This window comes from Scyliorhinus torazame, chromosome 18 (assembly GCF_047496885.1).
Source record: "Scyliorhinus torazame isolate Kashiwa2021f chromosome 18, sScyTor2.1, whole genome shotgun sequence".
Classification (NCBI taxonomy): Eukaryota; Metazoa; Chordata; class Chondrichthyes; order Carcharhiniformes; family Scyliorhinidae; genus Scyliorhinus; species Scyliorhinus torazame.
Window position 1 is genome coordinate 83,844,779 of NC_092724.1, and position 18,448 is coordinate 83,863,226.

Genomic DNA, 18,448 nt, shown 5'->3' on the forward strand with positions numbered 1-18,448 from the left:
ACGCACCGCCTGTGTAATCTTCGGCCTCGCCTCGCTTCGAGTGACATCGGTGACGGACATGGAAAAGGGAAATATAATCTACATCTGTAACCCCAACCAAACTATGAGGACATTTTGTTTATGCAGAGGTGACGTACTACGAGGACATGGTGTCGACTCATGGAAGGTCATCAGATTAACAGACAATGCAGGACTCATGAAGCATTTGCACCGGTCCCGGCGATGGGAAGGGAACATTACATGGACATTGCCTTGTAAATTTGATTTTGAATGTGTTAAGATTGGTGCCATAAAGGTAAAGTCAGACCGTACGGAGAAGGCAGGAAGAGGATGTGAGAGAGAGAGGGGGACTAGAGAGAGGACGGAGCGTGTGAGAAGGGGAGTACAACTAGAACGTAGGTTATTAGGAGATATACTTAATTCATTTAGGACCCAGACTGAGGAAAATCCGGGTAGTATGAATCTCTTCTACCAGATTTACCACCGCTTGTATGGCCAGGGACGGGTTGTCTGCTACCCGAACCCCGCAGCGGTGTTCAGGTTATTTTCTGTTTCACCGCTTTGGGGCACTCCCCAAGCGGTGGTTCATTGTCAGCGTTCCAAGCCACCGCCCGAGCAAGTCACTCTTCCTTATGATCTGGGCTCCGTACCACCGGCTTTTTGCCTTCCCCTTCCTCGGGATAATTCCCACTCACAGTATGATAGGCTGCAATGGTGGAGGGCATACATACCTAGCCACTTCACTCCCAATAGAGACTCCCGGTCATACGAGAATTGTTTCGGCAGTGACGGATACGGCTGTTTGCTGGTAGAGGTGGAAACGAATATAACATGTCTGTTCCCCACCTGTACGGACAGGAGGTGTCATATCACTCAGGCGTCTGGCCAACGCGTCTTGTTCCAACACCACCTGCGTTCCATTGAACGCCGGCCTCCAGCTCCTTTGTGGCTGGGCGAATGTCTCTCATATCACTGTTGGGACTAGGGCTTTCTGCATTGCTAGGCGGCCCGAATGGGCATTCCAAAGCTGGATAAACTGGGCTACTGGGGGATCCCTACGCAACCGATATACTGATTGTGATGCTAGCCTGTACACGGAGCAAGCATACTACTTCAGTTAGCACGCCGGGCAGTCTCAGCTGAATTCTGCAAGAACTGGAAAAAACCTCAGGCTCTCGCACCCAACGGGGGCCACTCAGCCAGGTGGGGAATTCGGAGCGTCTTGATACTGGGAGGTGTGGGGGGTTCCTTGGCGGTCAGCGATAGTAATTATTTTATTTGTGGCCTTACTATCCTGGGAAACGAAACCTTGGGAGCCCTCGTGGCAATAACCAAGGAATTGTCTCAGCTGCGGTTGTTTGCAATGCAGAACCAGTATGCTGTTGACTATCTTCTGGCCCGTGAGGGTGGGGTATGCGCCATAGTGCAGGGCAAGTGTACCATGGAAGTTCAAGACCTAACCGCTAACATCACTAAATTTATGGATCGCATACGGGATCACCTGGACGGAATGCAGGACCCTGGCTCCTGGGGATTTGGAGGTTGGAAGGACTGGTTGATGAACATAAGAACTAGGAGCAGGAGTAGGCCATCTGGCCCCTCGAGCCTGCTCCACCATTCAATGAGATCATGGCTGATCTTTTGTGGACTCAGCTCCACTTTCCGGCCCGAACACCATAACCCTTAATCCCTTTATTCTTCAGTCCTTTAAACACCCCGCTCACCCCACCGGGTCCAAGACCATATTTGCACCAGTGTCCTTCACTTTCCCAATCTACCTCACCGCCTTCTGCTTCCTCAACTGGTGCACTAGCATCCTGCTCGCCTTCTCCCCATACTCGTACACCGCCCCTCGCACCCTTCTGCCCCACTGCCTTACCCGTAGATAACAGCCCAAACTCCATCTGCAGCCGCTGCAGTTTCTTTAGCAGCCCCGCCTCCGGGGCTCCGCACATCTCCTGTCCACCCGCAGGATTTCCTCCACTAGCCTCTCTATTTCCACCCATTCCGCTTTCTCCCTATGTGGCTGAATCGAAATAAACTCCCCCATGACCACTGCTTTCCAATGCCTCCCAAACCGTACCTGCCAAAACCTCCCCCGTGTCATTGGTCTCCACATATCCCCGGATGGCCTTCCTCACCCGCTCACACACCTCTTCCTCTGCCAACAGCTACATATCCAGCCTCCATTGTGGGCGCTGGGTCTCCCCTTTGCCCACTCTTAGGTCCACCCAGTGCGGGGCATGGTCCGACATCACTAGTGTCGAATACTCAATATTAACCACCCCGGCCAACAACATCTTGTCAAACACAAAAAAATCTATTCGGGAGTACACCTTGTGCACATGGGAGTAGAATGAAAATTCTTTTTGCCCTCGGTCTCCCAAATCTCCACAGATCCAACCCCTCCCCCCCACCCCCTACTGTTGTAGGGGCATGGATGTTAGCGGTTAGTGGATAGTCAGGAGCTTTTTCCCCCCAGTGTGGAAGAGTCAATTACTAAGGGGGTATAAGTTTGAGGTGCGAGGGGCAAGGTTTAAAAAGGAGATGTACGAGGCATGTTTTGTTTTTGTTCTGTTTTTTTTAATTTTTATTTTTAACACAGTGATGGGAGCCTGGACTCACTGCCAGGGGAGGTAGTGGAAGCAGATACGATAGTGACTTTTAAGCGGCATCTTGACAAATACGTGAATAGGATGGGAACAGAGGGATTTGGTCCCCGAAAGGGTAGGGCATTTTAGTTCAGACGATCAGCATAGTCGCTGCAAGCTTGGAGGGCCGAAGGGCCTGTTCCTGTGCTGTAATTTTCCTTGCTCTTTGAATGATTAGGATTTGGAAAGCCCTGCATGATTACAGATTAAATTGCAGTTTACAACAGGGAATTGGATAAATACTTGAAGGAAAAACATGTTTAGGGATGTGAGGAAAGAGCGGGTGAATGGGACTAAATGGATTGTTCGACGAAAGAGACTCAATGAAGGAATAGGCCTCTTTTTGTGCTGCATTATTCTATGATTTTATCTCCCCTTACCTCGTCTCGGAGCTTAGGAGCTCATCCTGTCCAGGGAGCAGAAAGTGTATCTGCTGGATCCCTATCCCATTAAACTGCTGACCATACAACTTCCTTTCCAAGTCCCAATGCCAAGTGACATCAGAACTAGTATCCTTTTTGAATGCCCCAAATGCTTTTCAAAACCACCACCACACAGCACATGTCCACCTTCAACTGTTGTTGAATATGCTGTCACCTTCTAAATCCCTGCCCATCACTTCTGCAACTTCAAGTTTAAATCTTTCCAGTCGTGTTCATTCCCCTGCCACAGCACCAATACAGCCCTGACCAGGATCACCAGTAATATTGTTCAACTGTGACCATGTTTTACTACCCCTCCTTGTCCTTCCTCAACCTCTCTGCAGTCTTCACCACAGTGGATCACATCAGTTTCTTCAACATTTCTTCTCCCTTGTCTAGGTAAGTGGAACTTCCCAAAACTCGTTCTATTCTTATTATCCAGTCAGTCAGTGATAGCAGAGAATCTCCTGCTATAGCTTCTCATTCCACTCAATTACCTCCAAGGTTCCCCTGGATCTATCCTCCTCCTCATCTACATAGTGGCCCTTGGTAACATCATCTAAAGACAGGCAGTCAAGTTTCACATGTATATTAATGATATCCAGCTCTCCCTCTTCACCAACTCTGCTGACCTCTCCATTGCCGTTATGTGGTCAGCCAGTTGGTCTACCATTAGAGGTGGTAAACTTATTTTATGTTAACCCAAGAGGAAATCCAGTGAAAGGTCAGCTTGCTAAGCCAGTGCAGGATCCAGTGAGAGTCAGTACATTTAAAATCAGTGTGCTAAGAGTATAGAATCTAGTGAGATGGTCCTGTGCTAACCCATTACTGGATCTAGTGATAGCGCAGCACATTAACCCAGGATCTCTACTCCTGCCTCCACATGATACAAATAAAAAAAAGAGTCAAAGAATTGTAGTTTCTCATAATATACACAGGAGAACAACTGGTACATTCTCTTACATCCACATACCTATTGGTTCAGCATTGATGGTTCCTTTGATGTAATTTGCCCCAAGCACTGGCTGCTTGATCTCACAACCCTTCATCAGGTAAAATGGCATTGTGAAGGATTTCAGTGCCTCCTTGCTATCTTTTGCCACAAATACTACCTGCAAAGTACAGAAACAGGACAGCAAGGTGGCAGTGAATACAACAAGCACAAACAAATGCATCCAGGTATATCTGTACAGGCTGGGGGCAAGGCTATTGTTACACCATATGTTTTGTCATAACTGAGGTCACTCTACAACAGGGAACATACTGGTGGGCACAGTCTAACATTGTGTAGAATATTGGTCAATCCAGGCCTGTCGCTGTATATAAATGGGGTACAGTTCTGTTGGGCAGCACACCCTTTTTGATTGTGCATGGGTGGCATTTAAGAACACAGCACCATTGTTTTCTTTTTGTTTGGCCGTCCAGACGAGGTAACTTAAGGGGCTAACTTGCGTGTGGAATTGAGGATTGCTGTGGAGTTTAGAGGGAACAGTATTCTTGGGATACAGGTCTGGTATTGCATAACATTGCTGTATACTTCTGGTGGCTACAGGTGTGTACCTCGAGTATAGTATATCATGTAGTTAAGGAGCCAGTTCCAATGTAAGAGGAGACTGTCATGCCATTAATCTAGGCTGGATCTGAACCCTGGTATATGAAATAAAAGGTATTTTTCTATTCTAAGTTGTACACCTGGTAGATGGTGACATCTGATGTTATATGAAAATAAAAGCCAGTGTGTTTATTAACTAGACGAATCAATGAGAGTTCAACATCTGAGAAATACGGAACAATATTACTTACTTGGTATGGCATCAGGTAAACCATTCCCCTTGTTGAGCCTTTGAAAGCCTCCAACATGTTGTCCACATTACTGAATGACAGCTCTACATGGTCATAAAACATCAGCAAGCTGCAAACACAGGAAACAAGGGTGTAACATCACATTCAGACAGGCGCACCTACATGTTAGACTGCCCAGTCATTGGATAGCAGCCAGGAATGATGGAGAGGGCATAGATATTAAATGGGAGATTTGGGGCAGAGAGAACATGTCAATAATGAAGTATATTAGGTGGTTAAAGAAAAGGAATATGAAATGATGGCCTGGCATATCCCCCAATCTACCACTGGAAGCAAACCGGAGTTCGTTCAATGAACAGTGCAAGAAGCCATGCCAGGAGCAGCGTCAAACATACCTAAAAAATGAATTGTCAACCTGGTGAAGCTACAGCATACTTGCATAACAAAACAGCAGAAACAGTATGAAATAGACACCGAGTGAAGCAATTCCACAACCAAAGCATCAGATCCAAGTTCTGCAGTCCTGCCATATGCAGTTGTGAATTGTAGTGAGCAATTAGTGGTGGGAAGGTGGTGATATTGTCGCTAGATTAATAATCCTGAGACACAGGGTAATGGTCTGGGTTCATGGGAGGTGGTGGAATGTGAATTCAATAGATGAAACCATGGTTACAGTAAAAATCCATCTGGTTCACTAATGCTCTTCAGGATAGGAAATCTGCTGTCCTTACCAGGTCTGGTATGTGTGAAGCCAGACCCACAACAATATGGTTGACCCTCTGAAATAGCTGGGGAGGTGGCGACGAAAGGCATTGTCGCTGGACTAGTAATCCAGACTGCGGGGACTGAAGTGTGGACCCAGGTTCATGTGACTCCAGACCACAACAATGTGGTTGACTCTCAAATGCTCTGAGAAATGGCCTAGCAAACCACTCAGTTGTATCAAAACCACTACAAAGTCTAAAAAGGAAAGAAACTGGACAGTTTCAACCTAGGCACCAGAAATGGCAACGGCAAACCCAGACCTGCCGACCCTGCAAAGTGTTCTCAGGGTATGTCCTCAGCCCAAACATCTTCAGCTGCTTTATCAATGGCCTCCCTTTCATAAGGTCAGAAGTGGGGATGTTTGCAGTTAGTCAACACAATGTTCAGAACAACTCGAGACTCCTCAGAAAGTGAAGCAGGCCAAGTCCAAATGCAACAAGACTTGGAAAATACACAGGCTAGGGCTGACAAGTGGCAATTTCATTTGCGCCACACAAGTGCCAGCTAATGAAAATGAAAATAGCTTATTGTCACAAGTAGGCTTCAAATGAAGTTACTGTGAAAAGCCCCTAGTCGCCACATCCTGGCGCCTGTTCGGGGAGGCTGGTATGGGAATTGAACCATGCTGCTGGCCTGCCTTGGTATGCTTTCAAAGCCAGCGATTTAGCCCTGTGCAAAACAGCCCCAGTCATAATAACCATCACCTACAAAAGAGGATCGAACCATTGCCCCATGACACTTACCATCGCCGAATCCCACACAATCAATATCCTGGGGGTTATCATGGATCAGTAATTCACCCCCAAAGCCTGTCAACCATCTACAAGGCTCAATCAGGAGTATAATTGAATACTCTCCACTTGCCTGGGTGAGTGCAACTCCAACACTCAAGAAGCTCAACACCATCCAGGACAAAGTAGCCGCTTGATTGCTATCCCTTCCACACATTCAATCCTTCACCACCATTGAACAGTGGCTGTCATGTGTACCAACTGCAAAATGCACTGCAGTAACTTGTCAAGGTATTCGGCAGCACCTTCTAAATCCACGACCATTTAGGACAAGAGCAGCAGATACTTGGAACCCCACCACCTGGAGGTTCCTCTCCAAGTCACTCATTACTCCAACTTGGGAAATATGTTGCCGTTCCTTCACTGTCGCTTGGTCAAAATCCTGGAACCCCCTCCCTAAAAGCACTATGGGTGTACCTACACCTCAAGAACTGCAGCAGTTCAAGACGGTTCACCACCACCTTCTGAAGGGCAACTAGGGATGGGCAATAAATAATGGTCTAGCCAGTGGCACCCCTGTAGAAACGATTATATATATATATATATATTTTTTAAACTCTTACAACTAAAAAGTCTCAAAAGAATAAAACCAAGTGGACCACAATGGCAAACCCAGCCCCGTCGACCCTGCAAATTCCCCTTACTAACATCTGGGGACTTGCACCAAAATGGGGAGAGCTGTCCAACGGACTAGTCAAGCAGCAGGCTGTCATTCTTGCGGAATCATGGACAAGGTCCCAGACCCCCCCCCCCCCCCCCCCCATTACCATTTCTGGGTTTGCCTTTTCCCATCGGCAAGCAGAGGTGGCGGCGGCACAGTAGTATACCATGAGGAAGAAGTTGTCCTGGGAGTCCTTAACATTCAATCCGGACTCCACGAGAGTCTCATGGCACTAGGTCAAAAATGGGCAATGAAACTCCTGCCGATTAGCATATAACATCCCTTGCCCCCCCCCCAATCAACTGATGAACAGTACTCCTCCATGCTGAACACCACTTAGAGAGAAAACAGAGGGTGACCAGGGCATAGAATGTACTCTGGATGGGGGCTTTAATGTGCATCACCAAGAGTGGCTTGGTAGTACCACGACTAATGGAACTGATGAGTTCTAAACGTCATAGCTGTTAGACTGGGTCTGCAGCAGTGTGGTGTGGAAGCCAACAAGTAGGAAGTGGGGAAAAAAAAAAACCTGACCTCACCAACTTACTTGCTGCAGATGCATCTGTCCATGACAGTATTGGTAGGAGTGACGACTGCACAATACTTATGGAGATGAAGTCCTGTCTTCACATTGAGGATACCTTCCATTATGTTGTGTGGCACTACCACAGTGTTAAATGGATAGATTGTAAACAGATTTAGCAGGCCAAAAATGAGGCACTGTAGACCATCAACAGCAGCAGAATTGTATTCAACCACAATCTAACCTCGTGGTCCAGCATATTACTCATTCTACCATTACCACAAAGCCAGTGGATCAACCATGGTTCAATGAAGAATGCAGAAGGCAAAGTGGTTGTTGAAGGTTCGTCACCTCAATCCCACGACATCAGTGCAGGAGTTCCTCAAGATTGTATCCTTGGTCCAATCATCTTCAGCTGCATTTAAAAGTTTATTGGATAAGCATATGGATGATAATGGCATAGTGTAGGTTAGATGGCTTTTGTTTCGGTGCAACATCGTGGGCCGAAGGGCCTGTACTGCGCTGTATCGTTCTATGTTCTATGCTTCATCAATGACCTTCCTTCCATCAAAAAGGTCAGAAGTGGGGATGTTTGCGGATGACTGCACAATATTCAGCACCATTCCCGACTCCTTAGATAATGAAGCAGTTCATGTCCAAATGCAGCAAGTCATTAGCACTGCTTCCTCATGGCACCACCGACCCAGGTTCTTTCCAACCTTGGATGACAATCAGAGTGGAGTTTGCATGTTTCCCCCATATCTTTATGGCTTTTTTCCAGATGCGCCGGTTTCCTCCCTCTGTTCAAAGATGTGCAGGTTAAATGGATTGGCTAGGCTAAATTCCCCCATAGTGCCCTAGTCAAGCCCCATCCCCTGGTGACATGACTGTCATTAGGGGCAGACATCGAGCCCCACTCCCAATCAATCCGACCCTGCCCACCCTCAGCTCAAAATCTCTGCTCAACAGTGCTTCTGGCTAGCTGTTGTTGCTTCTAGCCTTGTCTCTCCTCTTTCTCCCTCACCACCCGGACGCTGCGCAGCCCTCGCACTCTCAGCCCTGCTGGTCTCTGGTCAGGTAACCCCGCTCCCACTGGCCGCTGCTCCCAGATTCCCTGAGAAATTACGCTGGCATGTGCCTGGCCTTCTTTACACTCCTGACTGCTGCTCTGCTCACCTCTCATTTGGGTGACTGGATCTTGAAACTCGATGACCGCATGTGCTCCTGACTGGCTGGTGGCCTCTGTTCATTTTGGTCGGTTGCCTCCCCGCCCGCCTCTGCCCTGGAGGTCACAAGCTGGTCCCCTCAACAGCTGTTGGCCGTCACCACCTCCTTGCCTCCCTAAATGTGACCCACTTCTGACCTTTTTGATGGAAGGAAGGTCATTGATGAAGCATAGAACATAGAACGATACAGCGCAGTACAGGCGCTTCGGCCCACGATGTTGCACCGAAACAAAAGCCAACCTACACTATGCCAGTGATTGCTGGGAGGTAAGTTTCTCCTTTAAAAACACTTGTCTTTGCAGGAGCAGGCCAGTCGATTTCAGCGGGAGCGGTGAGTTAGTGATTTCTGGGAGACCTTCACAGGAGCAGGCTAGTCAATTTCAGCGGTAAACACTTACCTGGTCCCGTTTTCTGTCCCTCTTTGCTGTTTTTTAAAAAAAAATTATTGTTTAAGGCGGGAACAGGATGTTCGACCCGCGGACTTCTGGGAAGACCCTCACCAATAAATTCTGGTGGAGAGGAAACCCGAGACACTACACGTGTAGTGTCTCCCACCCGCCCTCCTCCTCTAACCTAATAATAAAACCCATTGGTGTGAGGTAAGTACCATATTTTATTATTATTATTATTTATTTATTTTTAATTTAATTTAGTGGTTAGCCAGATCTTGGTAGAAAGTTAGAGGGATGGCAGGGAAGGGAGTGCAATATTCCTCCTGCAGGATGTTTGAGGTGAGGGATGCCGTTAGTGTCCCTGCTGATTTTACCTGCAGGAAGTGCTGCCATCACCAGCTCCTCCAAGACCGAGTTAGGGAACTGGAGCTGGAGTTGGAAGAACTTCGGATCATTCAGGAGGCAGAGGGGGTCATAGATAGCAGCTTCAGGGCATTAGTTACACCAAAGATTGGAGATAGATGGGTAACTGTAAGAGGGACTGGGATGAAGCAGTCAGTGCAGGGATCCCCTGCGGTCGTTCCCCTGAGAAACAAGTATACTGCTTTGGATACTTGTGGGGGGGGGGGGGGGGATTTACCAGGGGTAAGCCATGGGGTACGGGCCTCTGGCACGGAGTCTGTCCCTGATGCTCAGAAGGGAAGGGGGGAGAGGAGCAGAGCATTAGTAATTGGGGACTCGATAGTCAGGGGCACAGATAGGAGATTTTGTGGGAGCGTGAGAGAATCACGTTTGGTATGTTGCCTCCCAGGTGCAAGGGTACATGATGTCTCGGATCGTGTTTTCCGGGTCCTTAGGGGGGGGGGGGGGGGGGGGGAGCAGCCCCAAGTCGTGGTCCACATTGGCACTAACAACATAGGTAGGAAAGGGGACAAGGATGTCAGGCAGGCTTTCAGGGAGCTAGAATGGAAGCTCAGAACTAGAACAAACAGAGTTGTTATCTCTGGGTTGTTGCCCGTGCCACGTGATAGTGAGATGAGGAATAGGGAGAGAGAGCAATTAAACACGTGGCTACAGGGATGGTGCAGGCGGGAGGGATTCAGATTTCTGGATAACTGGGGCTCTTTCTGGGAAAGGTGGGACCTCTACAGACAGGATGGTCTACATCGGAGCCTGAACTGGCAGCATGGGTTGGTACCTGGGACTTCGATGTTGTGGCCATTTCGGAGACATGGATAGAGCAGGGATAGGAATGGATGTTGCAGGTTCCGGGGTTTAGGTGTTTTAGTAAGCTCAGAGAAGGAGGCAAAAGGAGGGGGAGGTGTGGCGCTGCTAGTCAAGAGCAGTATTACGGTGGCGGAGAGGATGCTAGATGGGGACTCATCTTCCGAGGTAGTATGGGCTGAGGTTAGAAACATGAAAGTTGGGAGTCTTCTATAGGCCTCCAAATAGTTCTAGGGATGTAGAGGAAAGGATGGCGAGGATGATCCTGGATAAGAGCAAAAAGTAACAGGGTAGTTATTATGGGAGACTTTAACTTTGCAAATATTGACTGGAAAAGATATAGTTAGAGTACATTAGATGGGTCGTTTTTTGTACAGTGTGTGCAGGAGGGTTTCCTGACACAATATGTTGACAGGCCAACAAGAGGCGAGGCCACGTTGGATTTGGTTTTGGGTAATGAACCAGGCCAGGTGTTGGATTTGGAGGTAGGAGAGCATTTTGGGGACAGTGACCACAATTCGGTGACATTTACGTTAATGATGGAAAGGGATAAGTATACACCGCAAGGCAAGAGTTATAGCTGGGGGAAGGGCAATTATGATGCCATTAGACGTGACTTGGGGGGGATAAGGTGGAGAAGTAGGCTGCAAGTGTTGGGCACACTGGATATGTGGAGCTTGTTCAAGGATCAGCTTCTGCATGTTCTTGATAAGTATGTACCGGTCAGGCAGGGAGGAAGGCGTCGAGCGAAGGAACCGTGGTTTACCAAAGAAGTGGAATCTCTTGTTAAGAGGAAGAAGGAGGCCTATGTGAAGATGAGGTGTGAAGTTTCAGTTGGGGCAATGGATAGTTACAAGGTAGCGAGGAAGGATCTAAAGAGAGAGCTAAGACGAGCAAGGAGTGGACATGAGAAGTATTTGGCAGGTAGGATCAAGGAAAACCCAAAAGCTTTGTATAGGTATGTCAGGAATAAGCGAATGACGAGGGAAAGAGTAGGACCAGTCAAGGACAGGGATGGGAAGATGTGTGTGGAGTCTGAAGAGATAGGCGAGATACTAAATGAATATTTTTCGTCAGTAGTCACTCAGGAAAAAGATAATGTTGTGGAGGAGAATGCGGAGACCCAGGCTAATAGAATAGATGGCATTGAGGTACGTAGGGAAGAGGTGTTGGCAATTCTGGACAGGCTGAAAATAGATAAGTCCCCGGGGCCTGATGGGATTTACCCTAGGATTCTCTGGGAGGCCAGGGAAGAGATTGCTGGACAAAGAACAAAGAAATGTACAGCACAGGAACAGGCCCTTCGGCCCTCCAAGCCCGTGCCGACCATGCTGCCCAACTAAACTACAATCTTCTACACTTCCTGGGTCCGTATCCTTCTATTCCCATCCTATTCATATATTTGTCAAGATGCCCCTTAAATGTCACTATCGTCCCTGCTTCCACTACCTCCTCCGGTAGCGAGTTCCAGGCACCCACTACCCTCTGCGTAAAAAACTTGCCTCGTACATCTACTCTAAACCTTGCCCCTCTCACCTTAAACCTATGCCCCCTAGTAATTGACCCCTCTACCCTGGGGAAAAGCTTCTGAATATCCACTCTGTCTATGCCCCTCATAATTTTGTATACCTCTATCAGGTTTCCCCTCAACCTCCTTCGTTCCAGTGAGAACAAACCGAGTTTATTCAACCGCTCCTCATAGCTAATGCCCTCCATACCAGGCAACATTCTGGTAAATCTCTTCTGCACCCTCTCTAAAGCCTCCACATCCTTCTGGTAGTGTGGCGACCAGAATTGAACACTATACTCCAAGTGTGGCCTAACTAAGGTTCTATACAGCTGCAACATGACTTGCCAATTCTTATACTCAATGCCCCGGCCAATGACCTTTGGCTTTGATTTTTATGTCATCATTGGCTACAGGAATAGTGCCAGAGGACTGGAGGATAGCAAATGTGGTCCCTTTGTTCAAAAAGGGGAGCAGAGACAACCCCAGCAACTATAGACCGGTGAGCCTCACGTCTGTAGTGGGTAAAGTCTTGGAGGGGATTATAAGAGACAAGATTTATAATCATCTAGATAGGAATAATATGATCAGGGATAGTCAGCATGGCTTTGTGAAGGGTAGGTCATGCCTTACAAACCTTATCGAGTTCTTTGAGAAGGTGACTGAACAGGTAGACGAGGGTAGAGCAGTTGATGTGGTGTATATGGATTTCAGCAAAAGCATTTGATAAGGTTCCCCACGGTAGGCTACTGCAGAAAATACGGAGGCTGGGGATTGAGGGTGATTTAGAGATGTGGATCAGAAATTGGCTAGCTGAAAGAAGACAGAGGGTGGTAGTTGATGGGAAACGTTCAGAATGGAGTGCAGTTACAAGTGGAGTACCACAAGGATCTGTTCTGGGGCCGTTGCTGTTTGTCATTTTTATCAATGACCTAGAGGAAGGCGCAGAAGGGTGGGTGAGTAAATTTGCAGACGATACTAAAGTCGGTGGTGTTGTCGATAGTGTGGAAGGCTGTTGCAGGTTACAGAGGGACATAGATAAGCTGCAGAGCTGGGCTGAGAGGTGGCAAATGGAGTTTAATGTAGAGAAGTGTGAGGTGATTCACTTTGGAAGGAATAACAGGAATGCGGAATATTTGGCTAATGGTAAAGTTCTTGGAAGTGTGGATGAGCAGAGGGATCTAGGTGTCCATGTACATAGATCCCTGAAAGTTGCCACCCAGGTTGATAGGGTTGTGAAGAAGGCCTATGGAGTGTTGGCCTTTATTGGTAGAGGGATTGAATTCCGGAGTCAAGAGGTCATGTTGCAGCTGTACAGAACTCTGGTACGGCCGCATTTGGAGTATTGCGTACCGTTCTGGTCACCGCATTATAGGAAGGACGTGGAGGCTTTGGAGCAGGTGCAGAGGAGATTTACAAAATGATCAGGAGGTTAGATAGGGTGGACAGTGAGAACCTTCTCCCGCGGATGGAAGTGGCTGGCACGAGGGGACATAGCTTTAAACTGAGGGGTAATAGATATAGGACAGAGGTCAGAGGTAGGTTCTTTACGCAAAGAGTGGTGAGGCCGTGGAATGCCCTACCTGCAACAGTAGTGAACTCGCCAACATTGAGGGCATTTAAAAATTTATTGGATAAACATATGGATGATAATGGCATAGTGTAGGTTAGATGGCTTTTGTTTCGGTGCAACATCGTGGGCCGAAGGGCCTGTACTGCGCTGTATCGTTCTATGTTCTATGAAAACTTTGCAGGCTTGCACACTGATATTAGGTCGGTGACCTCACCTTTGCCTCAGGCTGCCCGCCAGACTGAATGCCAGAAACCTGGCTACTGTTTTGCACCTTTACTCAATGAAAGTTCAAAAATTGCACACCAATTCAAGAGAGCCATGTCTGAACTGCTTTTAAAACACCACCACCTCAATCTGGCAAACTGTTTACCCGCTCTAAAGGAGAGTCCACCAATCAAGAGCCCAATGCCATTCTTTATTGCCTGCTCATCATCATAGAATTTACAGTGCAGAAGGAGGCCACTCGGCCCATTGAGTCTGCGCCGGCTCTTAGAAAGAGCACCCTACCCAAGGTCAACACCTCCACCCTATCCCCATAACCCAGTACCCCACCCAACACTAAGGGCAATTTTGGACACAAAGGGCAATTTATCATGGCCAATCCACCCAACCTGCACATCTTTGGACTGTGGGAGGAAACCGGAGCACCCGGAGGAAACCCACGCACACACGGGGAGGATGTGCAGACTCCGCACAGACAGTGAACCAAGCCAGAATCGAACCTGGGACCCTGGAGCTGTGAAGCACTTGTGCTATCCACAATGCTACCGTACTGCTGAGCCTATCAGCACATTTTGAGCTACCGAGGCTCTGAATGGTGTTTGACCACAACAGTCACCCCTGTATGGGACACCCACCCCCCCCCCCCCCCCCCCCCCCCCCCCCACTGGCCGGGGCCTTGCGCTGCAGTGTTGTCCGTTTCATTGAAAGTTCTCTTGTGGGTAGGGCATATCCATTCTAGCCCAGCAGCAGTGAGGAATAAGATAGCACTCTGGCTGAGACCAGCACACACTGGGTATGGAGCCTAGCACCTGCTGGTGTGCAAAACTCTGCTCAATGCCAACTGTTGAGGGACGTTTGCGCTTCAACTTCTGATGCAGGTCAGAAAAAAGAGAGAAATGGGAGAAGGAAGGGGCAGAGAAAAACTGACAATTCTGTTTAAAAATCAGGGCTTACAATTTAGAATTTTTCACCCTGCTTAAAAATCTTGGGAAAGCTATTTTTAGGATGGGGTGTTGGTCTTCAGTGAAACAACCCCAACCTTCTAATTACATCTCTAGTGGAGAGCAAACAGTACCTCAGGTTCACACCATTGCTTGGTTTGAAATGTCAGTGAGGCTGATGTAGCACACCCCTGTTGACGACTTGTGGCATTTCTGACGGCAACTTCGGATTCCCACATTTACTCCAGAATTATGGCGAGTGCTATTAATCTCCCTGTTCCACAAAATCCAGGACAGGGTACTGAAGAAATTTGGCAGTATTTGGAGTAGAAGGCTACATGTATCCCAAATTGCTGAAGGAGATATAGGTGGAAATTGTAGAGGTTCTGGCCACAATCTTTCAATCCTCCTCAGATACAGAATTGGTGCAACAGGACTGGAAGATTGCAAAACATCATAGAATTTACAGTGCAGAAGTACGCCATTCAGCCCGTCGAGTCTGCACCAGCCCTTGGAAAGAGCACCATACTTAAGTCGCACGCCTCCACCCTATCCCCTTTTATTCCGGTAACCCAGTAACCCCACCGAACCATTTTGGAGACAAAGGGGAATTTAGAATGGCCAGTCCACCTAACCTGCAGATCTTTGGACTGCGGGAGGAAACCGTAGCACCCGGAGGAAACCCACGCACACACGGGGAGAACGTGCAGACTCCACACAGACAGTGACCCAAGCCAGGAATTCAACCAGGGACCCTGGAGCTGTGAAGCGACTGTGCTACCCACTATGCTACCGTTCTGCCCCACAAATGTCGAGTTCGGTTCGTCACGTGTGCTGCACAGATATATTCGCTGCAATAACTTCTCTGGAGATCAAACCTGTTCCCGCTGCCAGTCAATGATACCATATGGATCGTAAAGATTTTAAAAAGCGCTTTGCAGGGCTCTTCCAGGATTTGAACCCAGGACCCCCCCGCATTTTATCGCAACAAAAGCCCCCAAGCGAGAATCATACCCCTTGATCAACAAGCCAACCAGTATTATGTTCGTCCTTAAAAAAGGGGCGAGAGATAAACCCAACGATAGGTCAGACAGACAGTTGAACATCAGTGGTGGCGAATCTTTTGCAGGCAATAACGCAATAAAAATCAATTGGCATTTGGAAAAGTATGGACTAATAAATGAAAATTAGCACAAATTTGTTCAAGGCAAATCCTGTTTGATTAACATGACCAAGGGATGATGGTGGCGCAGTTGATAAGCAGCTGAGCTTGAAAAGGCTTTTGACAGAATTCTGCTTTGTAAAATTTACTATAAGAGATTAATTAGCTATAAAATTCTCTAAGAGACAGAAAGCAGGTGAACAATTGTTTCGGATTGATTGAGCTGTGAGGAAGAAGCTGTTCCTATGTCTGGATGTACAGGTCTTCAGACTTCTCTATCTTCTGCCTGATGGGTCTGGAAGAGGGCAAAGCCTGGGTGGGAGGGGACAATGCGGTCTGCCTTCCTGAGGCAGCGGGATGTATAGGCAGAATCAATGGGAGGATAACAAGCTTGTGTGATACGTTAACCACAATCTGCAGTTTCGGGTGCTCTGGTTTTCTCCCACAGTGCAAAGACCGACCAGTTGACATACCAGGCTGTGATGCATCCGGATAGGATGCTATCTATGGCACTTTGCAGACGTTTGAGAGAGTTGATGCAGACATGCCGAATTTCTTTAGCTTCCACAGAAAGTATAGATGTTGTTGGGATTTCTTGACTGTTGCATCAACGTGAGTGGACCAGGACAGACTGTTGGTGATGGTGACCCCCAGGAACTTAAAACTATCGACCATCTCCACTTTGGTGCCATTGATGCAGACGGGAGTGTGAGTCGTGGGGTGGGGGGAGACGTCACACCAGACTCAGAACACGGCAAGGCCAATAATTCTCGTGAGAGCTGTCTCACGAGATTTACCAGCCTCATTACCTCTCGCAAGATTTAACAAGATCCCACGAGGCAGAGCAATCTGGATCCCGCCCATTGAAGTCGGGATCCACACTTGCATATTCAAGTGAGCAGTTAGTCTCACTTGAATATGTCTGTGCCGGATTTATCCAAGGTGCAGGATCTAATGACCTCGCCTCAGACGTTGAACGGGCACCGTTTAGCACCAGTTTCCACAAACATGGACCAGCGTACCAGTACTTGGGGGTTTTCCCAGGTGATCGGGGCCTCGGGTTTGTTGGTCTCTGGGCATGGTAGTACCCTGGCACCCCCAATGTTGCCCTGGCAGTACTCCCAGGTGCCATCCTGGTAGTGCCAGGCTGGCTGGGGCACTGCCAGGGTGCCAGGCTGGCAGTGCCAAGATATCCAGGTAGCATCTTGCCCATGCCGGGGATCAGGCCCAGGGGTGCCCTGCGCTCATGGGGTGGAGGGTTCGATGACACCCTGATTGGTGAGAATGGAGAGTTGGGGGGAGTCTGGAGGCCACCACGATTGGGGGGGGGGGGGGGGGGGGGCGTGGTCAGAGATCGGGGCACTATTTAAAAATGGCACCCCAATCTCTTCCTGCACTGACAGCTGAGCTCGTTGGCGCAGGAAATTAGCAGGTCGGCAGTGGGTTCCTCGCCGAAGCCCAGTAATAAAGCGGAGTCCCGTTTAATAGCGGAGTGGTTCTTGCCGCTAACACGCTAATAAATAAAGAGGCTTATTTATTTATTTACTTAGTAAATGTTAACCAACTTGATGAATACTTTGCACAGGACGGTGCTGCCTCGTTCTCGGACGGCAGTGGCACAGTTGTTAGCACTGTTGCCTCAGTTCGAAGGTCCCAGGTTCAATTCCAGCCTCGGATAACTGTTCCACAAGTTTCATAGAATTTAGTGCAGAAGGAGGCCATTTGGCCCATCGAGTCTGCACCGGCCCTTGGACAGGGCACTCTACCGCCCCTATCCCCACACCACCTTTATTTTGGACACGAAGGGCAATTTAGCATGGCCAATCCACACAGACAGTGACCCAAGCCGGGAATCGAACCTGGGACCCTGGAGCTGTGAAGCAACTGTGCTAGCCACTGTGCGTGGAGTTTGCACTGGCCCTACTCCCAATCCACCTAACCTGCACATCTTTGGACTATGGGAGGAAACCGGAACACCCGTAGGAAGCCCATGCAGACAAGGGGAAGAAGTGCAAACTCCATACAGTCACCCGAAGTTAGAACTGAACCCGAGACCCTGGAGCTGAGAGGCAGCAGTGCTAACCAGTGTGCCACCATGTTGCAGCCAAAGGTCAACGATGCATTAGAGACCTTCTACCGGGGACTGTATACATCCGAGCCCCCAGCAGGGAATGAGAGGATGAAACAGCTCTTCAATGGACTGCACATGCCAGTCGTGGGGGAGAACAGGAAACGGGGGCTGGAAGCACTGCTAGAACTGGAAGTCATGGAGAGTATTAACTCCATGCAGGCGGGGAAGGTGCGGAGACAAGATGGATTCCCAAACTTCTACAAAAGTTTTGCAGCAGCACTGGACCTGCACCTGCAGATGTTCACAGACTCACTGACAAGGAGCACCAAGCAGTCTACACGAGCACAAGCCTCAATCTCACTGATACCCAAGAAAGACAAATACCCAACAGAACGAGGGTCCTACAGACCTATTTAGACCATAAGACATAGGAGCAGAATTAGGCCAGGCGGTCCATCGCATTCAATCATGGCTGATATTTTTCTCATCCCCAATCTCCTGCCTTCTCCCCATA

The 18,448-nt window shown here is 48.4% G+C and overlaps 1 protein-coding gene across 3 annotated transcripts in view; it reads right to left on the bottom strand.

Moving 5' to 3' along the window:
- The window catches only part of LOC140395333 (WW domain-binding protein 2-like), a 174,541-nt gene that overhangs the window by 124,685 nt on the left and 31,408 nt on the right, over window positions 1-18,448 (bottom strand). For all 3 annotated transcript variants that reach the window (XM_072482969.1, XM_072482970.1, XM_072482968.1), the window contains exons 2-3: window positions 4,877-4,985; window positions 4,047-4,185 (exon numbers count right to left, since the gene is read on the bottom strand). In XM_072482969.1, the coding sequence (XP_072339070.1) occupies window positions 4,047-4,185; window positions 4,877-4,985 (248 nt within the window). The remainder of the gene's footprint in view (window positions 1-4,046; window positions 4,186-4,876; window positions 4,986-18,448) is intronic.